This window comes from Equus asinus, chromosome 22, assembly GCF_041296235.1.
Source record: "Equus asinus isolate D_3611 breed Donkey chromosome 22, EquAss-T2T_v2, whole genome shotgun sequence".
Taxonomy (NCBI): domain Eukaryota; kingdom Metazoa; phylum Chordata; class Mammalia; order Perissodactyla; family Equidae; genus Equus; species Equus asinus.
The window spans coordinates 45,432,224-45,457,654 of NC_091811.1; the positions used below are offsets into that span (position 1 = coordinate 45,432,224).

Here is a 25,431-nt window from a genome sequence, read left to right on the forward strand (position 1 = left end):
CATTTTTTCCCCATAGATTGTATCCATCCAGAGGTAGTCTATTCATATATACACCTAAATGTATATATACCCATACTTTCCTCCGCTCTTTCTTTTTTGACACAATTGTCATATATTTTAGAGAATAACCTCCAGGACTTGGCAGGATAAAAATTACTGTATATCATACAACATATATAGACTGTCCTTTTAAGTATTCTACAGTTCTAGATAGTGCACAATTTATTTGAGCAATCTCCTAATGATGGACATGTAGGTTATTTTCAATTGTTTGTTATTAATGGCAGCCATATCTTAGCATCTGTTGCTCATGTGTGTATCTATAGATTAAGTTCCTTGGACTGAAGTTGGTGGGTAAAAGGGACATGTGCTAAATTTTGATAAATGCTGCTCAGTTACTCTCTAAAGAGATTGTGACGGTATATAACACATTAGGTTTTGGAATGCCACTGCTTTTAGTGGTGAAAAATACCACTAATTAGTATATGGCTTGTAACTTCTCTAACCTGTTGCTGTTTGCTGCTACTTCAATCACAAAAACCCTGAGTTTTTGTTAAACTTGTTAATAAGTACAGGTTTCTTATTTCTTCCCTTACCTCCCACCGACTTAACAGTAAACTATTGCAACGGTAAAATATGTGAGCTCAAAATTTACAGTTTTCTCCAGGTTATTGCTTACTGCAAGCACCATGAAGGCAAGAACTTTTGTCTGTTCTGTTCATTCATAATCCAGTGTTCCTAGAACAGTGCTTGGCGTTTGTCATATAGTAAATTTTTGAATAAACTAATGAATGTAGTTTAATAGTAATTTTCTCTCATTCAGCTTTTCTCTTTTCATCAAAAGTGTTTTTAGAAAGTGTAATAATTGGTTGTGGGCTTTTTGTGTATTACTCATCAATGAATTGTTGCTCTAAAATAGAAGTGATCATTATTGCTTTTTTGGGATTTCCTTTTCAGTTATTTCAATAAATTCTTAGGCCACAGGAGCAAAGTATTTTTAACTTCTGAAAGTAGAAGCCTTTTCTGTGTTCCTTTTTAGTATATTTGTTTATGTGTACACATTCTTCTCACTTCCCATTGGACTTCTTTTCTTCAGTGCTTCTTAAATAGATTAGTTACAGGGCAAAACCTTCTAACTGTATCTTAATATAGTCTGAAATATAATTTTTGGGTTGAAATAAACCTAAAGGCCTTGTGTCACCTAAAATTTAAAAAATAGCAATAACTTTCTCTTTAGTCCTCCTCACATATGCTCATTATGCATAGCGAAATTGAAAGTGTTTTTTTTTCTTAAAACAGGTTAAACTTAGCACCTTGTCTTGATATAATCTGCCACTTAGTGCCTATATACAGTCATCTGAAATGCTGTATGTCCTTTAAGAAAGCAGTGAAAGATTTCTATTTCTTTTTAAAGGCGGGATCCACGGCACCACTGTTCATTGACCAGACAGAAGAACCTGAGTCAAATGCAACAGATGGCATAGAATTATTTGAAGACAGTCAGCTAACCAGTCGCTCTAAAGCTATAGCATCAAAAACCAAAGAGATTGAACAGGTGAGAATCCAGTCTTCTTAAAGTACATAATCTTTTGTTCCTATCACTTTGCACGTGGTAGTTACGTAAAAATTTTATTTATTTATATTTATTTTTTGGTGAGGAAGATTTACCCTGAGCTAACAACATCCATTACCAATCTTCCTGGTTTTTTTTGCTTGAGGAAGTTTAGCCCTGAGCTAACATCTGTGCCAGTCTTCCTCTACTTTATATGTGGGATGCCTCCACAGCATGGCTGATGAATGGTGTAGGTCTGTACCTGGGATCCAGACCCACGAAACTGGGCCGCCAAAGCAGAGTGTGTGGAACTTCAACCACTCAGCCATGGGGCCAGCCCAGTAAACATTTATTGTCTTTTTCCATTTGTGACTCTGAAATTACAATTTAAAAAATCATAAAGATTGTTTGATTTGATTTCACAGTAATTTTGATCAGTTTGGTCCCCTACCCTTGTTTACTTTTTGGTTTTTTAAATAAAAAGCAAGCTGCTTTTTAGAGAATATTAATATTGTAGTTAGTATGAAGCAATTAAAAAAACTATTAACCTTGATGGGGATGAGCTGAAAGAAATATTAAATATACCAAAATGTTAGCAAATGTTATTTTTGAATATTGGAATTACAGATATTTCTTATGTTTTTCATTATACTTTTAAACATTTGTTTAAATGTTAAAAAAATTAAAGATAGGTATTTAAATTTAATTTTAATGATGACATTCTGAAAAGTTAGGATCTTATTTTTAATAGATTAAATATATTGCTAGGAACAGTTATAGGACAAAACCTTCTAGCTGTATCTTAAATATAATGTGAAATATAATTTTGGAATGGAATAAGCCTGGAGACTATCTTACCTAAGATTTAAAAAGTAGTAATCATTTTCTCTCTAATCCTCCTCACATATGCTTATTCTGCATAGCAAAATTTAAAAGAGTTTCAATATGGAAATATTACCTGCCTCATAGAGTATTATCACTTTATGAGAATTAAATGAAGTAAATAAAACGTGAAAGGGCTTTTTAAGTTGTAACATGTTGTATAAATATTTATTTTTGATGTTGTTATTCTCCATTGCATTGAGTAAATGTCATTATATTGTTGTATAATCTTCTAAACACTATTGGAAATTAAGGACAAAATTAAATCTTTTCTCAATGTTCTGACCATTTCCACATTGATTAAAATCTGTATCCCTTGGTTGGGTAGAAGATCTTAATTAAATCCTAGATGTTATTGTGCAGTTTATATTGATGCCACCTCAATGGTAAAAGATAAGAACCTGGATAGGAAATTTGTCATGTAGGCCAGGAGAGTTTCAAAATGGAGGTAGTCAGCAGTATCAGGTGCTTGGAGGAATGTAAGGAGAATGGAGACTGAGAAAATCCTGTTTAATGTGGTGATGTGGAGGAAGATGGGTGCCTTTCAAGATGGCCGTTAAAAGAGAGAATAAAAATTTGCTCATTAGTTGTATCTTCAGCATGAATATGAATATCATTACCCTATATAAAGTTACTGCCCTTTTGTCTTTTTACTCTGACTTATTTTTCTTTATAGCGTTTTTTTTTTTTACCACTTGACATGTTTTTATTTGTTTGCTTGTCTCCTCTCACCATAATAGAAGCTTCATAAGAGCAAGGACTTTGTTTTGTTTACTGCTTTATTTCCATTACCTAGAACAGTGATTGGCAAGTAGTGGGCTCACAAGGAATATTTGTTATATGGATGATGGATGGAGTCATAAACCTAGAAGTGACCTTTGAAAAGTCTCTGAGTTACTTGAAATCAGAGACTGCATCTTAACCTGACTACCTAACAGAGTGCCTAGGCTCGACACTTAGTAGTAAGTGCTTGATAAGTGTGTGTTGAATGAATGAATGATTTAATGTTATTTTTATTTGCCACCTAAATTATAGTTCTTTGAAGGAGAGGTTCTCTTAAGAATATAACTGGTAGAAAAGCTTAACTTAAATAGCAGGGGAGGGAGTATTTTGGGTTGTCATTTATTAATATTTGTGCTATCTTCTGTTGTTATTATTCATAGTTAATCTATTTGATTTTGAAACATTGGATTACCAGTCCGATGTAGAGCCTAGCTTAGCATACACACATAAAATTACTTAGTATAAAACCAGTTTCTGTAGTACTTTACAGACACCCATATATGTTTGACCTATAAGTGTGACTCTGCCCATTGTTCAAACACATGAAAAATCTGACGCCAAAGTATATTGAGATTATTACAGCAAGGAAAGATGACCTAAAAAAAGAAAAATAAGTCTAAAAGGACATTACTATATTCTGATGTGACTAGAGAAGCAAAACAGTTTGAGAAGTATTGTAAAATAGAAAACGTGATGTCAAATAGTGGAATGCAACTACTCTGTTTTTGCTGGGGTACTTTGGTTTTCATATATTGGCAAGAAAATCAGACCAAAAGCCCTCAAAGTGTCAGAAAGCTAGTAAACAGTGATACGTAACTATTTTATACATTCGTGTCTAAAAGTTACAGTGATTTTTGAAAATGATAAAAGTAGTTTTAAGGGGATTTTTTTCCATTTCCAACTTTGGCACATTTATTTTTAGGGATTAAATACCAGATGGATAGGAATATTATAAAAGCTTAAGAAAGCTAGATGGTAGTTACACAGCTGTCCAGTAATTATTCTTTATATTTTTCCAGATGCTTGAAATATTTCATAATTTAAAAAGATAAGTAGGGGCCGGCCCGGTGGCTCAGCTGTTAAGTGCTTACGTTCCACTTCAGCAGCCCAGGGTTCGCCAGTTCGGATACCGGGTGGGGACCTGGCACTGCGTGGTAGGCCATGCTGTAGCAGGCATCCCACATATACAGTAGAGGAAGATGGGCACGGATGTAGCTCAGGGCCAGTCTTCCTCAGCAAAAAGAGGATTGGCAGCAGATGTTAGCTCAGGGCTAATCTTCCTCAAAAAAAATAAAATAAAAAAATAAGAAGATGAGTAAAAGCCCTACATAGGTGAGACCAACAAATCAAGCTTAGAATAATGTAGAAATGTAAATATTGGTATAATACCCAAGCTGCTTGTTCTCTCTTTTATGTCAAGTGCAATGTGTTCAGATATCTTATAAAGATAAATTACCACTATAATTTTTTGAGAGTTTATATAAATTAGATCCTTCAGCCTTTGAATCCCAAGAAAGTCATTAACTTGAGGCAGTGTTATGGTATAAAATAAACTAAATGTCCAGGCCAAACTTTGGTTTAATTCAAAATGCCTTCAAATGCAACTATTTGATATTTAAGGGCGTGCATGTGGAGGTAGACTGTATCAGAATCACCTCAATGAGGGAGCAAATTTGTGTCCTTTGCCACATCATTGCTGTTTCATCCCTGGGCATATAAGAATTTGATGGGGTTTTGGGTGCAGGTACTTTTTGAAAAACCTCCCCAGGTTATAGTCAGATATGGCAGAGAACCACTGGTCTAAAATCCTTGAACTAGAAGACAAGATGCATCTCTGAATATTGTGTTGCTAGGGATTCTTCAAATCATTCCACTTTTACTTGAATATCCTTTAGTGGATATGATCCATTCGGTTGCCACTGCATATTTAGCCTCCTTGTGCTTTGGATCCTATGCTGTATCTTCTTTTCCCCTCACTTCCTCAGATTACCCCCTCTTACCCAAAGTGGGCCATCTTTTACAGTCAATTATTGGAATACTTCCTAGGCTTCCTGGCTTCTGAGCTTTAAGAGGCAAATTTCAGACTTTCTCATCTCATTATAGTGATTCCTGGAGAGACTGAACCCACAATATTATGGGTGATTCCTATTCTGGTTCAGGTGTTTAGCATTATCCCCTTGACTATAATATCTCGCAAGTCCTCACATCCCTACTATTACTGAACTATTTGGTTGGAAAGTGTATCCCACTACTTGCTGTTTTCCCGGTGAGGAATCTTGTGTCCTTTAACAAATTGTTACTTTGAATGAACCACACAAATTGAAATCCTCCATTATCACATACCCTTCTTCCCTCTGTTGCTTCTCTGGGGTGTCCCAATTTCTTTACCAAGCGTATAGATATACTGAAATTTGATACACATATGTACATGTATATGCACAGTTTATATATAGTATTTATGTGTGTATGTACACACATACGTAACACACATGCATCTGGAGCATGGTTGATCCCGATGAGAAGAGTTAAGAGTTGGTGTGTGTGTCTCCATACTTTTTCTTTAAATACAAGTGGTAGCATGCAATGTTCCCTGTTCAGTATATCTTAGAGTCCATTCTATATCAGTATATATAACTAGTCCCCTATTAATAGATATTTATAGTCCTTTGTGAACCATGTTTTAAAATATAGTTCTTCTGATTTCTCCGTATTTTAAAAAAGGTGTGTATGTGTATTTTTTAAATAAAGTATTACATTTAAAATAAGCAGTTTTAGTGGGGGAGTTGATTTCGTACTTTGGGTATCAAATGCCTGTGTTTATGTCTTAAGTACTGTTCAGGTTTTAATAACTGCTTAAGAGATTACCAGAGTGAATGTTAACCGCTTGTGATTCTAATGATATGCCAAATTTGAGAATAATTGGAGTATGAGTTTGCAGAGAATCTTAATTTCTTGCTTGTACCAATCATTGTAAACCTTTCTTTAAAATTACATTAGTAGATACAATTAATAAAATCTAAACCAATACAGTTGCAGGAATATGCCTGAAATATTCTTTGAAAGCATTATTCATGGCATTCCTCAAATCATGGAAAATTATCATTAGTAGGAGAAAAAGTCTCTCTCTTCTTTCTTCTTATCTGGTGGATTATAACTGAAAAAGGAACAAGTACCATGAAGGCAATTTTCACTTTTAAAATCTCTTTGGCTATTTCAGAACATTAGCCTAATGTAATGCTGTTGTGAAAATGCTGATATTTCTATTTATAATTAAGCCTCTCTGTTGAAATGAGGGTTGATTATATATTTATCTGATAATTTATAGTTAAAATGTTGATGGTATCCTTTCAGATCTAGAGAGGGTGCCAATTTGATGTTCTAAGACAGAGAGAGAGTATTAAGAGACACTTGATCGAGGGCATTATTTTTGTTGTCTTTCTTTTAACTTCAAAAGACTTAATTATATTGAATATACATTTATTTTCGTAAAGACCTTATTTTTTATAGTCACTGATAGCAATGCCAGCCTTGTTATATTGAAGAAATTTTATTTCTTAGCCATCTATGAATCCCTTTCCTTACTCCAATTATATAAGAAAAATCAAGTTAATTCAGGAATCATTTTGTTGCCTGTCTAGTTCATTAGTCTCATAGGTTAATGAGATTTTACTGTAAGTCTTGATCAGTCTACTTAATATATAATTTTTATTTTAATTTGAATTCTACATCTTTACCATTTTTGTGACCATATGGGCTGCTCAGTAGCTTTTCTTCATTTTTTTCCTTAAAATAAAAAAGTTAGACTGCATAATCTTAGGTCCCTTCCTAATCTAAGTCATACTAAAAATTAAAAGCTAAATATTGCTGCTTCTGTACACACTGTTATATGTAGCTAATTTCAGATTTAACTGCAGAAATTTTTTTTAACCTCGTAATAAGGACGTAGGGTTCTTATGTTAAAAAAAACTCAAATACTCTATTGCTATGCATCATTCAGTAATTAATTAGTGTTTGTTGAGCTAATGAATTGTGTAGAAAATGTTTTCTTCAGTAAATAAGACGTTACGTTTAATCAGTGTTCTATCTGTGGTCCTCTCCTCTTCTTACAGTGTCTAGTTTCTGCCACCATCTATATAGCCTGAGGGTTCCCAGCGCTCTCACTAGCGTTTGCTCTTTCTTTCTCAATGTATGATAGGATATTTTTGTTTTACTTTCAAAGTAAAAAGGCTAGAAATTAATCAAGTGTACTGTCTTCGTGAAATGTTAACTAGAGTTGGGGACATAGGAACAAATCCACTTTTAACACATGATGGATTAAAATGAAATTGCTTTAAAAGTAGCGGCGACTCTATCTATTGTTGTATATGTGTGATCTAAGCATTTCATACTAACCTTCCATAATAGAAACATTCTTTGTTTTTCCTTTGTATCAGAGCAAGTAACGAACTTCTTGAAAGTGCAGCTCTCACCACCGTCTTGTCTAGACATCAAGTCTACCCTTACTGGATTTAACACTCTGTTATTGCAGCCACTCTTTCAGACTTTGCACATATAGATTTAGTAAAATATAATCACATAAGATTCACCTCTGAAACATCTCTTATTCTCAAAACACATTAAAAATAAATAATTTATTTTGGCCAAATTTCAGAGCTTTTGAAAGTTACAATTTATTGGTCAGCTTTTCATCATGCACTTAGCACAGAAACTTGTTGCTGAAGTACAAGTATAAAGTTTTCATTTTAAGGGAGTTTCATCTGAAAGCTATCTCATAAGGTAATTTGCATCATATTTGAAATGTAAAACCAAAATCTCAGCTTTTAAATTTAAAGATTGGTTAGTCACTTTATACCTAATATACACTCACAAATATGAAGATTGATGACTGTTTTGAGATATTATTTTTACATAAAATACAAAATTTGGACAATACAGATACTAAGTCTTATAAGAACCGTACTTAAAATGTCACAAGTACCAGAAGAGATAGGGCCATCTTGGACCCTGTCCCTGGAGATGTCATCAAACCGAAGTGCCAAAAGTACCCGGTTTTAAAGCAGTTCCAGTACAAGTGTTCCCCATAGCATAAGCCCAAGCATGAGCTTCATTCTCTCACCTCTCCTTCTCTGTCCACTGTCTACCAGTGTTAGGTGACGATTTTCTCTAGCGGTTTCAAATTACTGTCCCTCGCTATTCAGTTCCCCATTTGTAAGCTGACAATTTTGTTTGGTCTCTGAGCACTTTATGTTAAGGACATTTGTAAGTAGTGTGGCATAGTGAACACTGGATGCTTCCACTTAGTGTTTTAACCTCTCAATGCCCTTTTTCCTCGCTTGTTAAATGAGATTAATTACAGGTTCACCCGCAGAATTAACAAACTATTGTGTGTGAAAGCTCTTTGTATATTGAAAATCACTGTGCAAGTGGTTATGGTAGTATTAAGTATTACTTTGCCTGTTTCTTTGCAGCTTTGGATTGACTACTTTCAAATTACTTCCTAGGAATAATTTTAGCAAGTTTCCTGTATAGTTTTAACTTTGAGAGGCCATTTTCTCATCACTGTCAGGGTCTGGGCTCTTTACTTCTTGTCCTTTTACTTCTGTCCATCCTCCTACCCCCACCTCCAATCCTAATTCATTCAAAATGAAAGGTAAAAATAATTTTACTATAAGATATTTTGGGCAGCTTTGTAATTTTGCTTTCATATTTTCCATTTGTCTTGCTCTTTTATGTCACTGGTTCTTATCTGGTTTTTTAGACATAAGAAGTACCATAAAAAGATTAATGTTTACTTCTCCTTAGAATTCCCCTGCTCTCCCTCCCCATTCCTAAAACATAAATTGTTCTCATATTTTCCCCTTTATTTGTCCCCTCATTTTTTTGTTCCCTCATTTTTAAATTTTTGATCCCTCCTATGACATCTGCTGTCTTCTCTTAACTGTTGTTTAATTCAGGTATTGTGCCAGGAGAAACAAGCTTGTCTGTCTTAGACACTCATGTGCTAACTACAGTGTGAGTTAATTGACATTCTCAGTTCATTCGTAGAAGATGTTTTAAAGTTGCACTAAGAAGAGCTTATGTTTCTACTTAAAGGTAACTTGAAATTAAACAGAAGGGAGTTGATGATTTAGTGTCTGGTTCATTGGGAGTCAGTTATGTTGGCATCTGTTTTGTTGTTCTCCCCTTCCTCTTCCTCATTTTTAATTTTGTTTTTTAAGAAAACCATTCCGGGAAATTGGACAATGCAGTATGTATCATTTTTGCGTAGAATACCTGTTTACTTGAATTAGCTGAGGAAGTGTTTGTCGGTTTTCTTGTCTGCCTCAAACGTGAATCCTAAGATTTCTAAACCCTCAGTTATCAAGACTTGGGGGAAAATGAGCAGTTCAGCATCATTTAATTTCCTGGTTAGATGAAGTTCAGCTATGCTAACCTCTGCCATGTTTGCTACTGTGCTCTACTTTTTAAAAAAGTCACTTTAATGATATATAACACTTATACAGAAAGAAATGTTCAGAAATGTTCAAAGTGTAATGCATTTCACAAAGCAAAAGCTGGTGAAAACTGCTATTCAGGGCAAAAAATAGAACAGTACCAGCACCCCAGGAGTCCCTTCCTACTCCCTCCCAATCACTACCCCTCCCTTTTCCAAAGGTGACCACTAAATTGATTCCAAACATCATAGTAAGGTTTTGTCTGTTTTTGAATTTTATATAATAGAATCATACAGCATATATTATTTTGTGTCTAGCTTTTTTTGTTCAACATTGTGTTTGAGATTCATTGATATTGTTATATGTAATATAGCTTCATATGGTTTTAATTTGCATTGCCCTGATTACTAATGATTCCGAGGACTTTTTCATATCGTTGGCACATGGATATCCTCTTTTGTAAAGTATCTGTTGTGATTCTTGTCCCTTTTCCTGTTGAGTTGTCTTTGGGTTTTTTTTCAGTTGATTTGTAGAAGTCTTTATATATTCCGAATACAAGCCATTTGTTGGTTATACGTGTTGCAAATATCTTTTCCAATTTTATGGCTTGCTTTTTTATTCTTTTGATATCTTTGGAGGAATAAAAATTCTTACTTTTAATGTAGTCCAGACTTTTCAGTCTTTTTCTTTATTACTATTATTTGTCTCCTACTGTTGTCTCCATATCATTCTATTATCTTCTAAAAGCTTTTTTGTTTTGTCTTTCACATTGAGTTACAATTCATCTGAAAATGATTTTATGTATAGTGTGTATTAAATACAGCAGGGTTCAAGTTTCATTTTTTTCCATGTGGACATCTGTTTGACCCCGAACTCTTTACTGGAAAGACCATGTGTTCCTCACTGCTCTGCACTGACATCTCTGTTATAAATCAAGTGTCCATATATGTGTGAATCTGTTTCTGGACTCTATTCTGTTCCTTTGGTCTGTTGATCTGTAATAATACCACACTGTCTTCATTACTATAGCTTTATAATAGATCTTAATATAGACTTAGGTTAAGTAGAACAAGTTTTCCTACCTTGTTCTTTTTTAAGAGTGCCTGTACTTGGAGCTTTGAGTTTCTATAGAAATTTTAGAATTGATTTCTCAAGTTCTCAGATACAACAAACAAAGCCTGTTGGGATCCCGGCTTAAGATCTCTCAAAAGATTGCAGTCAAGCTGACAGTGAGGGCTACAATTTCTGAAGAAGTGACCAGAGTTGGAAGATCCACTTCCAAGCTCGCTCATGTGGCTGTAGGCACAAGTTTCAGTTCTTCGCCATGTGGGCCTCTCCAGAAGGCTGCTCATGACATGGCTTCCCCCAGAGCTAGAGACCCAAGGGTAAGAAAAAAACAGCAATGTTTGCTGCCTTTTTTGGTCTATTTTCTGAGTTACGTAGTGTCTGTTACTTCCACCTTGTTCTATTCATTAAAAGTGACTCGCTAAGCCCAGCCAACACTCCACAGGAAGGGATTCCACAAGGATGAAAATAGCAGGAGGTGGAGATCATTGGGGGCTGTCGTGGGGATTGGCTGCCACCCCTCTCATGATCACTGTTATCTGAAGTTAACCAGTTTTATATAGTCTTTTTCAAAGAACCAACTTTTGGTTTTGTTCATCTCTTATTTTGTATTTCATTAATTTCTGCCTTTCTTTATTATTTTGTTTCCTTCTACTTTTTTGGGGTTTTATTGCTGTTTTTTTAAAAAAAAATTCTTCAGTCAGATACTTACTGATTTATAGCTTTTCTTTGAAATTTTCTCTCAATATGGGTATGGCTGCATCTTCCAGATCTTGATGTTATTTTTTTTGTCATTCAGTTTAGAACTTTTTCTAATTTTTCTTGGATTTCTTCTTATTTCAAGTTATTTAGAATATTTCTTAATTTCCAAACATATAGGCCTATTGTAGGTTTTTTTAAAAAAATAAGTTTCTTTAATTGAAAACCACTGCAGTCAGAAAATATACTCTTTAGGATTTTATTCCTATGAAATTTGTTATAATTTACATTGTGGCCCAACACATGGTCAGTTTTTCTAAGCAATCTATATACTTGAAAAGAAGATGTATTTTGTATTTGTTTAGTGCATTGTTCTGTTAGTATGCCAATTAGGTAAAGTTTATTATTGTATCAAATCTTCCATGTCCTTATTGATTTTGTTTGCTCATCTTAGCCATTTCTGAAAGAGTTGTGTTAAAACCTTCACATATGTTTGTGGATTTGTATATATGTTTTAAATCTTTCTATTCCTTTGATATAGTGGGACTTAATGTAAAGTACATATGAGTTTAGAATTATTTTATCTTTATGAAGCATTCCTCTTAATCTCTAATATTGCCTCATATTTATCTGTTAGTTGTGGCATGATATCTTTGTGACCTTATTTTCAGCGTTTCTATATTCTTGTATTTAAGGTATTTTTCTTGTAGGCAGCATATAATTGAGTTTTCTTTTTTCATCCATTTTGATAAAATGTCTTTTAATTGAAGTATTTAATCCATTTACATTTAATGTGGTTACTGATATATTTATGTTTAATTGTTGTTTCTGTTCTGCAGTCTTTTTTCTCTCCTTTTTTCCTTCTTTGGGATTTTTTAAATTATCATTCATTTCCATACAGCCACATTTTCTTGATAATTATACATTCTTTTACACCTTGCATCCTTGACTTATTGAAGTCTGATATAAACTAGAACTTTTACTTCTTGGTGATCAGCATAGGCACCTTAGAGCATTTTAACTCCATTGATCTTCCTTTTGGTTGATCTATTATTGTCTGTGTTTTACTTTCATATATGTTTTAAATGCCACAAGATGCTCATAGTATTTTGTGCCATTAATATTCATTTAGATTTATTTAAATATTACCCTTTTTGTTATTTTCATTGCTTCTTACATCTCTTACTTCCATCAGGGATCATTTTCCTCTTACTGAAGAACAATAACTGTAACTAAATAGCTTCTAGTGCATCCACACTATGGAATTTTATATACATAGCAGAAAGAGTTATGGAGATTTGCCAAAATGCTGCTGCATTATTTTAGTAGTAAGAATAAGTAGTGTGGGAACTTTGAAGTTAGAGGATCTAACTTGAATCCCAGTTCAGCCACTTACTTTGTATCTTTGGGAGTCACTTAACTTTTGTGAGCCTTGCTTTTGCTCACTGCTCTAATGGGAGTGGTGAAATTACCCACTTCATAGTAATGTTGGAATTAAATGCAAATGTCTATGTAAACTGACTGAGACATTGTCAGTAATCCAAATGGCTGCTGTTATTGTTTTGTACTATATGTCATGGTAGATGAACAGTATTTAAGTCTTCTTGTACACTTGTAAGGGTTTTGTGGTTTAGCCTAGAATCCCCCACTTAGAAAAATAAGGCCTAAATTCCAACCACGTAACTTATAAGTCACACTGAAAAATAATCTTTTCCTTTGGTAATTTTTTTATTTTAAATTATGATCCTTGTGAATGGGTTGAAATTATAATTACCTTCATGAAAACCAAGAAGGGAAAAAATGACTCCTCTTGACATTTTCATCTAGTGATTCTTTCTTAGTAGAAGTGAAAGGTAAAAGGCAAAGCAGATACTGAATAACTGAAATGTGTAGGATGTTGATAATATGGTATATTGTCATCTCCATTTATCTATGATGGTAGTGATTACACTGAGGCTGTTAGGACTTGGGTTTTTTACATATATCTTTTAAAGATTAATTTGCTTGGGAACACATTTTTAAAACATAATAGCAATTTTATATTTTGGGTAGGGCTTTTACCTTTTATTTATTATTTTATCCACACAATACCCATGTTAGATGGATAAGAAATATTTTATTTCAGAGTACCTTTGAAATAATCATTTATGGATGTGAATTAAAGTTACAGAGTTTTTAAATTCCATGTCAGCAAATACAGTAGTACAACTTTTCCTCAATAAACCACTGTTTGTGTCAAGTTTTTCCTGAACATTTCCATTCTATTGTCCATTGCTATGTATAGACTGTGTTGAATTGTGATGATTACTTCTATCTTTAGGATAACTGTCTTTGAAGATTATTTATCTCTTTATATACACACACACATTTTATATATATATATATATACACACACACACACACACTCACACTTCTTTTGAGGATTCTCAATTATAATCTTTCCCAGGAGCTTTGACAGTTTTATAGTGCATTGATTTGTATTTATGGTTTGCGCTGTTCTGCCCTGAAATTTTATTCTATTATTAGCATCCTTCATTGGCACTGTTTGAGGAGAACTAAGAAGCAAAACCTCTTGTGCTTATTTCAACAACTGTTAGAACTACATGTGTTTTTCTAACCTTTATATTTGTTGTCCAAAAGTTACAGATCAGATGAGGTCTTAATAAAGATTTTTTTAATCTAGAGAGTTTAAATACTACTCATTGTTATTCTACTTAATATTTAATCATAAGCTATTTAGCAAAAGTGCTCAATATCATTGGGACCAAGCTTGAAGAAATGCATGTGATTCTCTCAGTAGAGAATTTGTTCTTACATAGAACTATTTTCCCATTCCATATTTTTTAATGCAGTATGTTCTTGATTATGATTGTGAAAGAGATCAGGGCCCCATGTAAAGCAAAAGAGTAAAAAATATTAAGTTGTTTGGCTTTTTAGTTGAAACTTGGCATTAAGGGAATGTAGTTTGTTTAAAGTATGTTTAACTTTCTAGATTTTGTTTTATTTACACTAAAAATATATTTTTATTCTCTGAATTCATCAGTTGCACAGCCAACTGTTGTTTGCTCATGAAAGTTGTAGAGCAAAAAGTTAGTAAGATCTTTTCCTCCTACTCCTAGCTAGCATATGTTCAACTACAATACTACTTACCTTTTTAGTAGGCTGAAATGAAAATTACCTAATTAATCATCCTTGTATCATCCAAAGTTCCTTGCCTACAGTAGGCTCACTTTAAATGTTTAGCAGTAGAATGAATGGAACTGGAGGAATGCCCGAAGTACCGTACCTCAGTCCCACGTAGTTTGGCTCTGCCATTTTAGCTTGAAGATAATTACTAGAGCAAGTCTTCAAGAATCTTCCCCTTCAACGAATTAGGAAGTAAAGGAAGAAGGAAAGCCATCTTCATTCATTTGGTTGCACAAACAGCCAGATTTTAATGGTTTTCAGAGTCCACAAGATTCAGAAGATTTCTCATAAATTTACTCCATATGACAAAATATATATTGAGAAAATTGATGTAAAAATTATTGATTCTAATTGGATCTTTACAACAGCTTGTGAAGGGGCAAGGAAGAGATCATTTTAATTTTAAAATTTATTTTCTTTTGATGTGCAGTTTCACTATAAAGTGTCTAGATATGGATTGGTTTAAAATTTGCTCGTTTAAGATAATTTATTCTTCCTGTATCTGGCAATTTATATTTTTCAGGAGAGCTGGAAAATTATAAAGTATTATCCCTTTGAATTTTGAGTATCCTCTCTTCCTTCTATTTTTGTGTACTCAAGTTGAACATAGGTAGATTTTTTCATTACATCTTTCACTTTTCTTTTTTTCATATTATCAATCTTTAAAAAATCTGAAATTAGGGGTATTTTGTTTATGACTATCTCTAAGTCTTTCTTCAGTTGTATCTAATTTGCTGTTTAACCCATCCATTGAGTTCTTAATTTCAGTTATTATATTTTCCATTTCTGAAAGTTTAATTTGGTTCTCTTTGTAAATTTGCATAGAATTGGATGGTTTATTGCTTGTGTTTTCATTTAAACATCGTATTTTCTGTTACTGATAATCTTTTTTTCTTTATTGGCACCTGAGCTAACAACTGTTGCCAATCTTCTTTTTTTTTTTCTGCTTTATCTCCCCAAACCACCACCGCCGCCACCCCCGTACATAGTTGTATACCTTAGTTGTGGCATGTGGGACGCCGCCTCAATGTGACCTGACGAGCAGTGCCATGTCCGCGCCCAGGATCCAAACCCTGGGCCGCTGCAGCAGAGCGCATGAACTTAACCACTCGGCCCTGGGGCCGGCCCCCTGTTACTGATAATTTTAATATCTGAAGTCTCAGAGCTTTAATCCAGTTGTTGTTCCCGCTGCCTCCTGCTCATGGTAGCATGTTCCCTCATATAATTTGTATTTTGGGATTGTGAGCTTATATTTAGAGCTTTAAATGCACGTGAAGGTAGACCTGTGCTTATGAATTCTCAGAAGAATCTGCATCCTCTCACTTTAAGAACCCAGACCAAGGCAGAGAAGTTTCGCTGTCATTTTCTTTTACTGACAGGCAATTTTTATTTTTATTTTTTCTAGTTCATCCTTTCATGGAGATCCTACCTTTATGCAGAGTCCTCAGATCCAGCTCTATCTTGCATAGCAGAGGTCATGCCCCTTATTCCTTACCAGGCTCTGAGTTCCTGGCTCTTTGGGACAGCAGTAGCCCATGATATTAGCTTAGCACTTTGGCTTCTGGATTCTTCTTTATTTATGACTGCTGGCAGTTCCCTTACTTACTTTAAGAGCTTAGCTATGCTTTTTAAAGAATGTGTTTCTAAGTTTTTTGAGACAGGAGAGTATTCTGGGAAATACAGCAAGTTTTTTGCCCTATCTTCATTTTACATGTTTAAAAAGCTCAAGTGACTTTGCTCAAATTTGTACTGGAAATGGTATAAATGTGACTACTCTTTACTTAGTGCTTTCTGTTACACTCATTTGCCTTGCAACTGACATTAAAAAAATCAGTTTCAGTGAGGAAAACCAAAGAAGGCTTCAGTTTGGAAGTGACATTTGATGAGACTCTTAAAATTCAGGTAGGAGTCTCATAGGTAGAGATAGGAGGTAAAAGATTCTAGATAAGGGTGAATGATATGAGCATAAGATAGAAAATAGGGAACTATAGGGAATAATCAACAATTACAAGTAGTTTAGGGTGGATAAAACCATATCTTACATGGGTACTTTTTAATCTCACCTTCTATAACTTCATTCTCCCGTCCTACTCCCCAGCCACAGAATTTATTGCAGTGACTTCATAGAGTAGATGTGACAAAATTTTATTTACCGTGGTGTGTTAGAAGGATCTTGAGTAGTCTTGAATAATGGGCTTGGGAACTTTGTCTTAGTTTGGTAGAAGAGCTTTAGAAGGAAGTATTCTGTTTCAACCACAACTGGTGTACTGCAATGCAATTCTGTCACTAACCACATAGAGTTAGTGGGAACCTCGCAAGTTAAGGGCATAGGCCCCAACAAGACTGCCCTTACTTCAGACACCAGCTGCACTCCAGGGGTCCCAGGCCACCTACACTTCTGAATAACTGGTTACAAATTTTGGAGTTCCCGTGACCTCATCAGATCCAATGATATGCTAGAATAACTGACAGAACTTAGGAGAGTGCTATATTTATTGTCAGTTTTATTATAAAGGATACACATCAGGAAGGAAATATTATATTTCAACCCCAATTGATGTATAGTTAACTTCTGACATTAACCACGCAGAGTTAGTGCAGACCCCACAAGTTAAAGGGCACAGTCCGCAAGGCATGGATGAGAAACTAAGGTAGTATGAGAAAGTGTGTGATTATAGACTATATATTATAGAAATCTGTTGGTAGAGAAAAGATAGCAAGCCCGGGATAGTTTTCTGAGGATAGATGGATTGGAACCAGATTGTTGAAAGATTTGAATGCCAGAAAAAAAAGAGTTTGGTTTCTATTGATAGGCAGTATGGTTTAGGGATGAATTTCAATTATATGAGTCTTAGGATCAGAGTTTGTTTTGAAGATTAGTTTGGCTGTAAAGAAATATTTGGCTGTTCTTCAGGCAAGGAATAATGAGAGCCTGAATTAGATTGATGGAATCAGAAATGGAGAACAATTGCATGAGAGTGAGTGGCAGGAGAATAAGTAAAACTTGGTGACCTCTTTACTTATTAACTTATTTATTTTTGAGCACTTACGAAAGGGTAAGGGTAATATGAGAGAGACCGAAGATAAAAAACAGATGGAATAATTGATGAAGCAGGAGGGGCTATCAATAGCACAGATAGAGGGACTAACCTTGAAAGTCAGGGAAACCTTTTTCTAGGGCTAGGGCAGAGGATGAAGTGGCAGCATTTTTGAGGTGGAGAGGAGATAAGTTTAGGAGAGAGGCAGTTTTGCTAAGAGTAAGGGGAAATGGGATAGGGAGGGGAGAGTCCTATCAGCAGTCGGAGTTCCTGAATTGGGCATGGAAAGGTCTTAGAATACCCCATGTGGTGTATGTTGATATGGAAGTCATCAAGAGAGATTAAGGAGTTCTGGTGGATCAAGTAATTGCAGTTTTGGACTTTTTCCAACAATACACAGCATCCTTTGAGTAAGAGTAGAAAAGGCAAACCAGATTGTTTATCCATAGTTGACCAAGTAAGAACCGCTTAAATGTTACTAAATAAGCAGAAAATGCTCACTGATAAGATGGCAAAGGTGATGATTTTATTGAAAAAAAAATCAACACAAACTTAGTCTCTTTTAGTCTTTCATTCAGTTATTTATATGCCAAGAAGTTTGACCAGTTCTGTTGCCCAGGTTCTTGAGCAGCTACATATTGTGCAGGTCAAAATTAAAGAGGCAAGTGATAAAAATTAAACATATCTATTACTCAGCATAGCTGTTGATCATGATGCATTCAAAATGGGGGAGAAAGGAAAAAAGAAAACAAACTACTCTAGTTTTTGAGATCTTTTTTTTTTTTTAAACAAGGCAGGAAATAGCTTTACCATTTTAAAATTTTCCACCTAAAAGGAAGAAACAATAGTGTTTTTAGACAAAGGTGAGTTTCAGTGCTCCAGAATACTTTGAATCCCAGTCTTCCTAGCCAAATGGAACGTTGCTGTGGTTATTTCCTGACTTGTAAACCTGTTAAATATCATAGTTTCCCTGCTTAATACCTTCCAGTGACTTCCCATTATACTTAAATAAAACTCCAAAGTCTTTGCCATGGCTGTAGTGGTCTGCTGGTTCTGTGTACCACTTCTGCCTCCACATTTCTTCCACATTGCCCTCGTGGTTCATGGTGCTGCACTCATACTTGCCTCTCAATAGGACATGCTTCTTCCTCCTTCTTCATGACTTTTGTTGAGGCTGTTACTTTTGCCTAGAACTTTCTACTTGGCTTCTTCTCATCCTTCAGGCCTACGCTTAAATGTTACCCTTTCACTAAAACATTTCCTTATCCCTCTGACCAGTCTAAGTAGTTCTTCCTCACTGGACCTACTTTATTTCCTTTATAACACTTACCACAGTTATACATATGTGTATGTGTTTTCTTACATTTTGTTGTATATCTTTACCACCAAAAAGAAAGCTTCCTAAGGATAGAGACTGTATGTTTTTTGTCCACCGCTTGTACAGGGCCTGCACATAGTAGGTCCTCAAATATTTGTTGACTAGTAGGCCATCAAATGTTTGTTGAGTGAATGGTTTCTGAGTCCTAAGTACTTTGTGTTTATTCTCTCGTTTAATCCTCACAAAAGCCCTGTGAGCTAGGATACTGTTATAATCCCCACATTACAAATAAAGCAACTGGGGCTTAGAAAATTATGTAATGTGCTCAGGTCACACAGCAACCCAAACCCAGAGGCCCCTCGACCATAACATCCATGTTCTTCATCACTCTGCCAAATTTCCTTCCCAACCCATTAATAATTTAAATCCTTTCTTACATATTTTTAAAAGCAAGACAAAACAAAAGTGGACATTTAAAACGCTTGTGAGCCTACCTTTATATAGTAGTTGAATCTATGAGAATTTTAAAAAAGGATGAAGACTAAGATTTTTTTTTCAGTTTTGAAGATTCAATTATATTTAGATTACATTTGTGTTGTTCAATGTGAATGAGAAATTTCTTCTTTTGTAGAAAGAAAATGATAAGAAATTATACCCATGGTAATTTTTTACACCATCTTTCTTTTTTGGCATACCTATGCATATGAATGGCTTATTCCTCAAGGTCATAACAAGTTGATTCTTATTGTGTAAAAGATTTGGGATTGAAGCTTTTACTGTGTAACTATATCCACATATGATGACTTGAAGACTAAGAAAACTGTTTAATCTGATTTCCATATGGCTAGTTCAGAGTGTGTTCAGTATGTGAGGAGAATATATTCTTTTTCTTTTTCTTTTAAAGATTTTATTTTTCCTTTTTCTCCCCAAAGCCCCCCGGAACATAGTTGTGTACTTTTAGTTGTGGGTCCTTCTAGTTGTGGCATGTGGGATGCCGCTGTAGGGGAGGAAGACATTTCCTTTACCCGCTCTGGGTTCTTCTAGCTGGAGAACGAATTAAATTCACATGAGACAGAATAACTGGAGAAAATTAAACAAAGCTTTATAACATGTATACATGGGAGAGGCTCAGGCAACCTGAGCAACTCTCCAAAATGGCTGAAGCCACCACCTTAAATATCATCTTCAGCTAACAACAAAGGAGGATGTTGGGGGTGAGGGGAGTCAGTTATAGGAGATTACCAGACAAGTGCAGTAAACAAGGGTCAGGTTATTGTGCAGATTTAAGTCCTTGCCTTCTGCTTTGATAAGAGTTTCTAGAGATAAGGTCATCCCCCTTCTTCCTGTACAGAGAGGGAGATACCTTTGCAGATGGAGATTTCCTTTACAATGTAAATGTTTCTTAACAAAGGGTAAGTAAACTCTGCTTTTCAGAGTTTCTTTCCTGTCTGCAGTTTTTAAAAGTAACCAGCCCAAAATAATCCTCATGCCAAAGAAACATGTCTTGGGGTGGCCAATTCCAGTCCCCCACACCTCCTCAGCATGGCTTGATGAGCAGTGCCATGTCCGCGCCCAGGATTCGAACTGGTGAAACCCTGGGCTGCCGAAGTAGAGTGTGCAAACTTAACCACTCAGCCACGGGGCTGGCCCCATCTTTTTCTTTTTTTTTAACAAAAATACAGGACATTATAGTCAAAAATTTGACTTTTGAAGTTGTATTTTGGTTGTTCCAATTTCATGTGACTTCTTTTGTCTGTAGAACTGATACAACTTAAGTGCCATTTAAAAAAATAGAATACAGAATGCAGCTGCTACATCATTGAGCTATTGGGATAAATACTGACTTGAATCACTGGAGATGATTCAGTGTTTAAGGAAAAATTTTAGAGCTTTCCTGTCACACCTACACAATGGAGACAGAGGCAGAACTGGAAATTTTTCTTTTGTTTTGCATATAATATGTTTACTTTTTAATTATTGCTTCATCTTACTAATATGCAATCCTTTTGACTTCTTAAAATAGTATCATCCTGAATGGTACCATTTCTGGATGAGTTTTGGTTTTGGTTTGGGTTTTTTTGGTTGTGTGCTTTTGTTTGTTTGTTTTTGGTTTGTGTTTGTGGTTTTTTTGCAAAAGACAATATAAATATGTTTTTAGACATTTTAAAACTTGTCTTTTTCTATAATAATCTTTTTAAAAAACTTCTTTTCTCCTTTGGTGTTCCATTTTAGTAGTGAAAACTATGTGACTGTACAGTAGAGTAGGGTATTTCTAATCGAATTTTATTCTCTTCCTACAATATAATTGTCTTATAGGGAAAGAAGCTTTACACTAAATCTTATCTGGACTCTGGTTAGAAGATTTGATTGTCACAAAATAATAGAAGGTTGTCAGTCCATGCAACAGGAATTGGGTATTTTATCCAAAATATGGTCAGTGTATTTGATTGATGGTCATTTTATGCAGTCTACAGAAAAAACATTTTTTTTTTTTGCTTGAGGAAGATTCACCCTGAGCTAACATCTGTGCCAATCTTCCTCTATTTTGTATGTGGGTTGCTGCCATGGCATGGCTACCAAGTGGTGTAGGTCTATGTCCAGGAACCGAACCCAGGCCACCAAGGCGAAGCACACCGAGCTTAACCACTAGGCCACGGGGCTGGCCCCCAGATAAAACGTTTGCTAAGCAAACTATCAGCAAGATTCTGTGTATAATTTTATATAAGGAAGTCTCATTTGTCGAAAACAACCCTGAGCCAAGATCTTTACATTTTAAATGCTTTAAAAGTTAAGGGTGACTCTATATATGTAGAAGTAAATAAAATTACGATACCTTTCAAGATACTGTGTTTTAGGCTTTTCATTATTGTGAAATAACTTTATAATGTAAACTTTCTTCCCTCCTTGATTTCAGAACATTTGTCTGTTATACTTCACTTCCTTGTAATGTTAAACCAATTAACAATTTAATTATGATGTTTACTTGATTAAGGAACAATATTTATTGACAACCCCTGTGAACAGATTCATTTACTAATCTCAAAGAATTTGCCTATGGGATTAATTGGATAGGATGGTCAAAATGTCTAATTAAAGTTTGTGCCAAGGCCAGGACATATGCTTTTAAACTTTTAAATTAGTCAGAGATAATGAAAGATCCATTTTGTTCCCACCCTTATATTTAAGGGGAGACGGTTACAATGGAAACAAAAGAAATTATATTTGCCATCAATATAATGGAGGAGGTAGAATGGACAGAAAGAAACATACATTTTTTAAATATTTAGAGTACCCTGGAAAAAGTGACCTGAAAAAACTTTGTGAAAGATGTCTTAAATGAAATTTTAAAGAAATTAAAGTAGAAAAGCAACTAAGAGAATGCAAATAGCATATGAGAGCTGGTAAAATACTGACAAATGTATAGTGGGTGGTATTTTGGTGGGTGATGAGAAGATTTTAGTAGCTAAGATTTTGTTGAAGAATTTTATTGGGTCAGATCTTTGGAGCCAGCACAACAGTGTTCTTAGAAGAGTTTTTTCCATCTTTAAGATGACAGGGCCTGTGAGTTGGAAAGTTTAGAATAAAAAGACTAGATGAAATTAGAAAGCTACTGTGTTATAACAGGGTTGTATTGGTTATGTCCACGCTAGTATTGTGACTATAGAAATAGCAAAACTAGGAAATGAAGAGGTGCACAACAGAGTCAGATTTCAGCACTGTGGTACCTCTGAAAGCAAGTAAAGAGTGCCTTTCAAAGGAAGACAACTTAGCAGTTAATTTTCACAAATGATTTAGTGTTTGCTCAGGAAATAAGTCCTAACCATAAATATTAATTTCTGAACTTTTAAATACTACAACACTGAACTTGCAGAGACTAAAGGCACATGTTTGATATTTATATCTTTTATTCACATAAGACACTGAAAATATGTATGAGGAGAGGAATGGCTTAATGCGTTTTTCCAGGATGTGTTTATGTGAAAAATTTCTTTCTATGTTGTATCTACGTGAGCACATGGTAATCTTGCACAAAGCAAGGTTAAAGGGGAAACCACAGTCTACTGTTTCCTTTGGCTCTTGTAGTGAGGTGGTCAGCCTTTGACCCTAATTTTATCTGAACCAATTCAATATTCAGTGCTGCTAATCCAAACAAAGATTTCATTTCTGGTTTTCCCTGTTATTCTTACCTAAAATATACCAGTCACCCCATTCTTTGTGACTTTTGCCAACTAAGAAAGTTAGCAGTTTAAAAGTATGGACTTTTAAATTCTGTCTTCAAAAAGGTGTTTCGAGGACCAAATTCGTATCTTCATTTACTAAAATTTAATGACATCATACTTGTGATTAACACCTGGTGTGTTTCTTAGCATAAAATGGAAATAGCAGTATAACTGGTTGATGTAATGGTGATAGCATCATGATTCTAGATGAGTCCGTCCATTTGTGAGCACAGTGTTGTTATGTCTCTGATTCTTGGAAGGAACTTCAGGATCGTTTGAGAAGTCATTAGTATTTTTGTTCGTGATGTCAAGTGGACAGATCTAGATTAATTTTAAATTATTTGCCAATTACTCTATAAAATTTGCTGTTAAAAGTATGCACTAGACAACAACTGCAGATAAACCTTGAAAATATGTATTTCAATTTATACGTGATGGGATTGATGGACTTTTCCCAGATTACATAATACCTTCAGAGATAAAAGTAAAATAATGAATTAATTTAAATATTAATTAATATTAACCTACTTTTAATATACCTGATACTGCAGTTCCTATTTTCAAAATGAAGCTGTGCTATTTCTGTTAGTTATGAATAATACCTTTCTTCTGGAAAGAAAAAAAACCACATCTTGGAAGTATACAGAGTGGTATTATATGTTATCTAATTGAAAAGCCCCTCTCTGGTAGAAGTATGATTAAGAAGACCAATAATATTCTGTTTCCTCCATTTGCATTTGATGAGCTGAAAGCAGATACATTACTCTTTTTTTCACTAGGAGTAACAAAAGCTGTATTTTCCATGGAAACTCCAAGGATTGGTGATTGTTTAACTTTTACGATGGAAAAGTATAATCTCTCTTTAACTATGTCGAACAAAGTCTTGTGAAGCCTGTTGGTGGGTTTGCAGTTGCACTGAAGAGAAAACAGATTTATTCCATCACCTTGGTATTCCTGCCAGTGGTAAAGCCATGCTGATGAGCAGATGGCACTGCAGTGCAGGCGTAATCGCACAGGTGTGTACTGCTCCCAGATTGACACCCCAGCCCAGAAGGCCAGGTGGCACCCAGTCCATGTAGCAGTCTGTTATGCTAGGTATCTGGAGAAAGTTCTTTTTGGTTACAAGTTATAAAACCCACTCATATTACCATTAGCAAGTTAAAGGAAAGTATTGAAAGCTTACAGGGATTTCTTATGAGGCATGAGGTAAAAACCAGGTGTAGAGCCTGGAACTGGAAGGCTATCAGGCAGTTTCTCTTCCTCCTTAATTTCCCTTCTTTTTCTCCATGCCTCCCTCTCCACTTAGCATCTGCTTTTCCTTTATCCCTTGACAATGTCAGCATTATAAACCTGATTCATGATCTAGTAAACCCTGGGATTCTTCTTCGTCACCAAAATTCCTTAAATTCTATAAATATGTATTTTTCAATTGGCGTATAATATAAATATAGCTGCCAGAGGCCTCTCTCTGGATGAGGGGTAGAGGTGAGGAGAGGACAGCTAAACAGAAACTGCAGAAGCTGCCTATATGCTGGAGTTATAATTAATCCTGACCACCAGTCATATTTCCTGGCCCTTCACAGGAACTTTTTGGTTCAGTGACCTCTTAGCCCCTACTCCCATCACCTTCACTAAAAAGAGACTATGGCATACATTTAAAAAGTCTCCCAAAATTATTGCATTAGCAAGGACTTTTTTTTTAATCTTGAACTGAAAATTCACAATACCTTGATACTGTATCAAAAATGAAAGTTTTTCTGAACTGTAGTACATACAAGATATATAAACTATTTAATGTCACAGAAAACAGAGGGAAAGAAAGAGGTAGGACCATAGCATATGTGTGCTGAAACAATAACTTAATTTTTCAGTGGAGAAATTTCATAGTAGGAAAAGTGATTTCGCCTAAAATCAACTTTGCAATATAAAACTTTAATGATGAAAGAAGTGGGATGATAGAGTGAATGTACCTGATTTGCTGAATCACCTGGCATAAAAAGCTAAAGAGGAACTAGCCTCCCCTGCAGAATACTTTGAACATGTCCCATTTCAGCCATAAAATGCTCTTTAACCAACCCCAGCATAAGTAGCTTGCAGAATAGTAGTGCTTTTCCCAGCATGGGGAAGATGGCTGATCTGACCTGTTTATTTTTCATAAATGTATCCTAGTAACATCCTTGAAGCTATGTGGAAAAATAATCTGACTTTCAGATTTCACTAGGATGGTGATGAAGTATTAGATGTGAAGCGCGCA

General features: G+C 34.9%; 1 protein-coding gene across 25 annotated transcripts in view; it reads left to right on the plus strand.

Moving 5' to 3' along the window:
- Positions 1-25,431, plus strand: part of PPHLN1 (periphilin 1) — a 122,114-nt gene that overhangs the window by 85,102 nt on the left and 11,581 nt on the right. For all 25 annotated transcript variants that reach the window (XM_070494406.1, XM_014864271.3, XM_044755592.2 and 22 more), the window contains one exon: positions 1,415-1,555. In XM_070494406.1, coding sequence (XP_070350507.1) covers positions 1,415-1,555 — 141 coding nt within the window. The remainder of the gene's footprint in view (positions 1-1,414; positions 1,556-25,431) is intronic.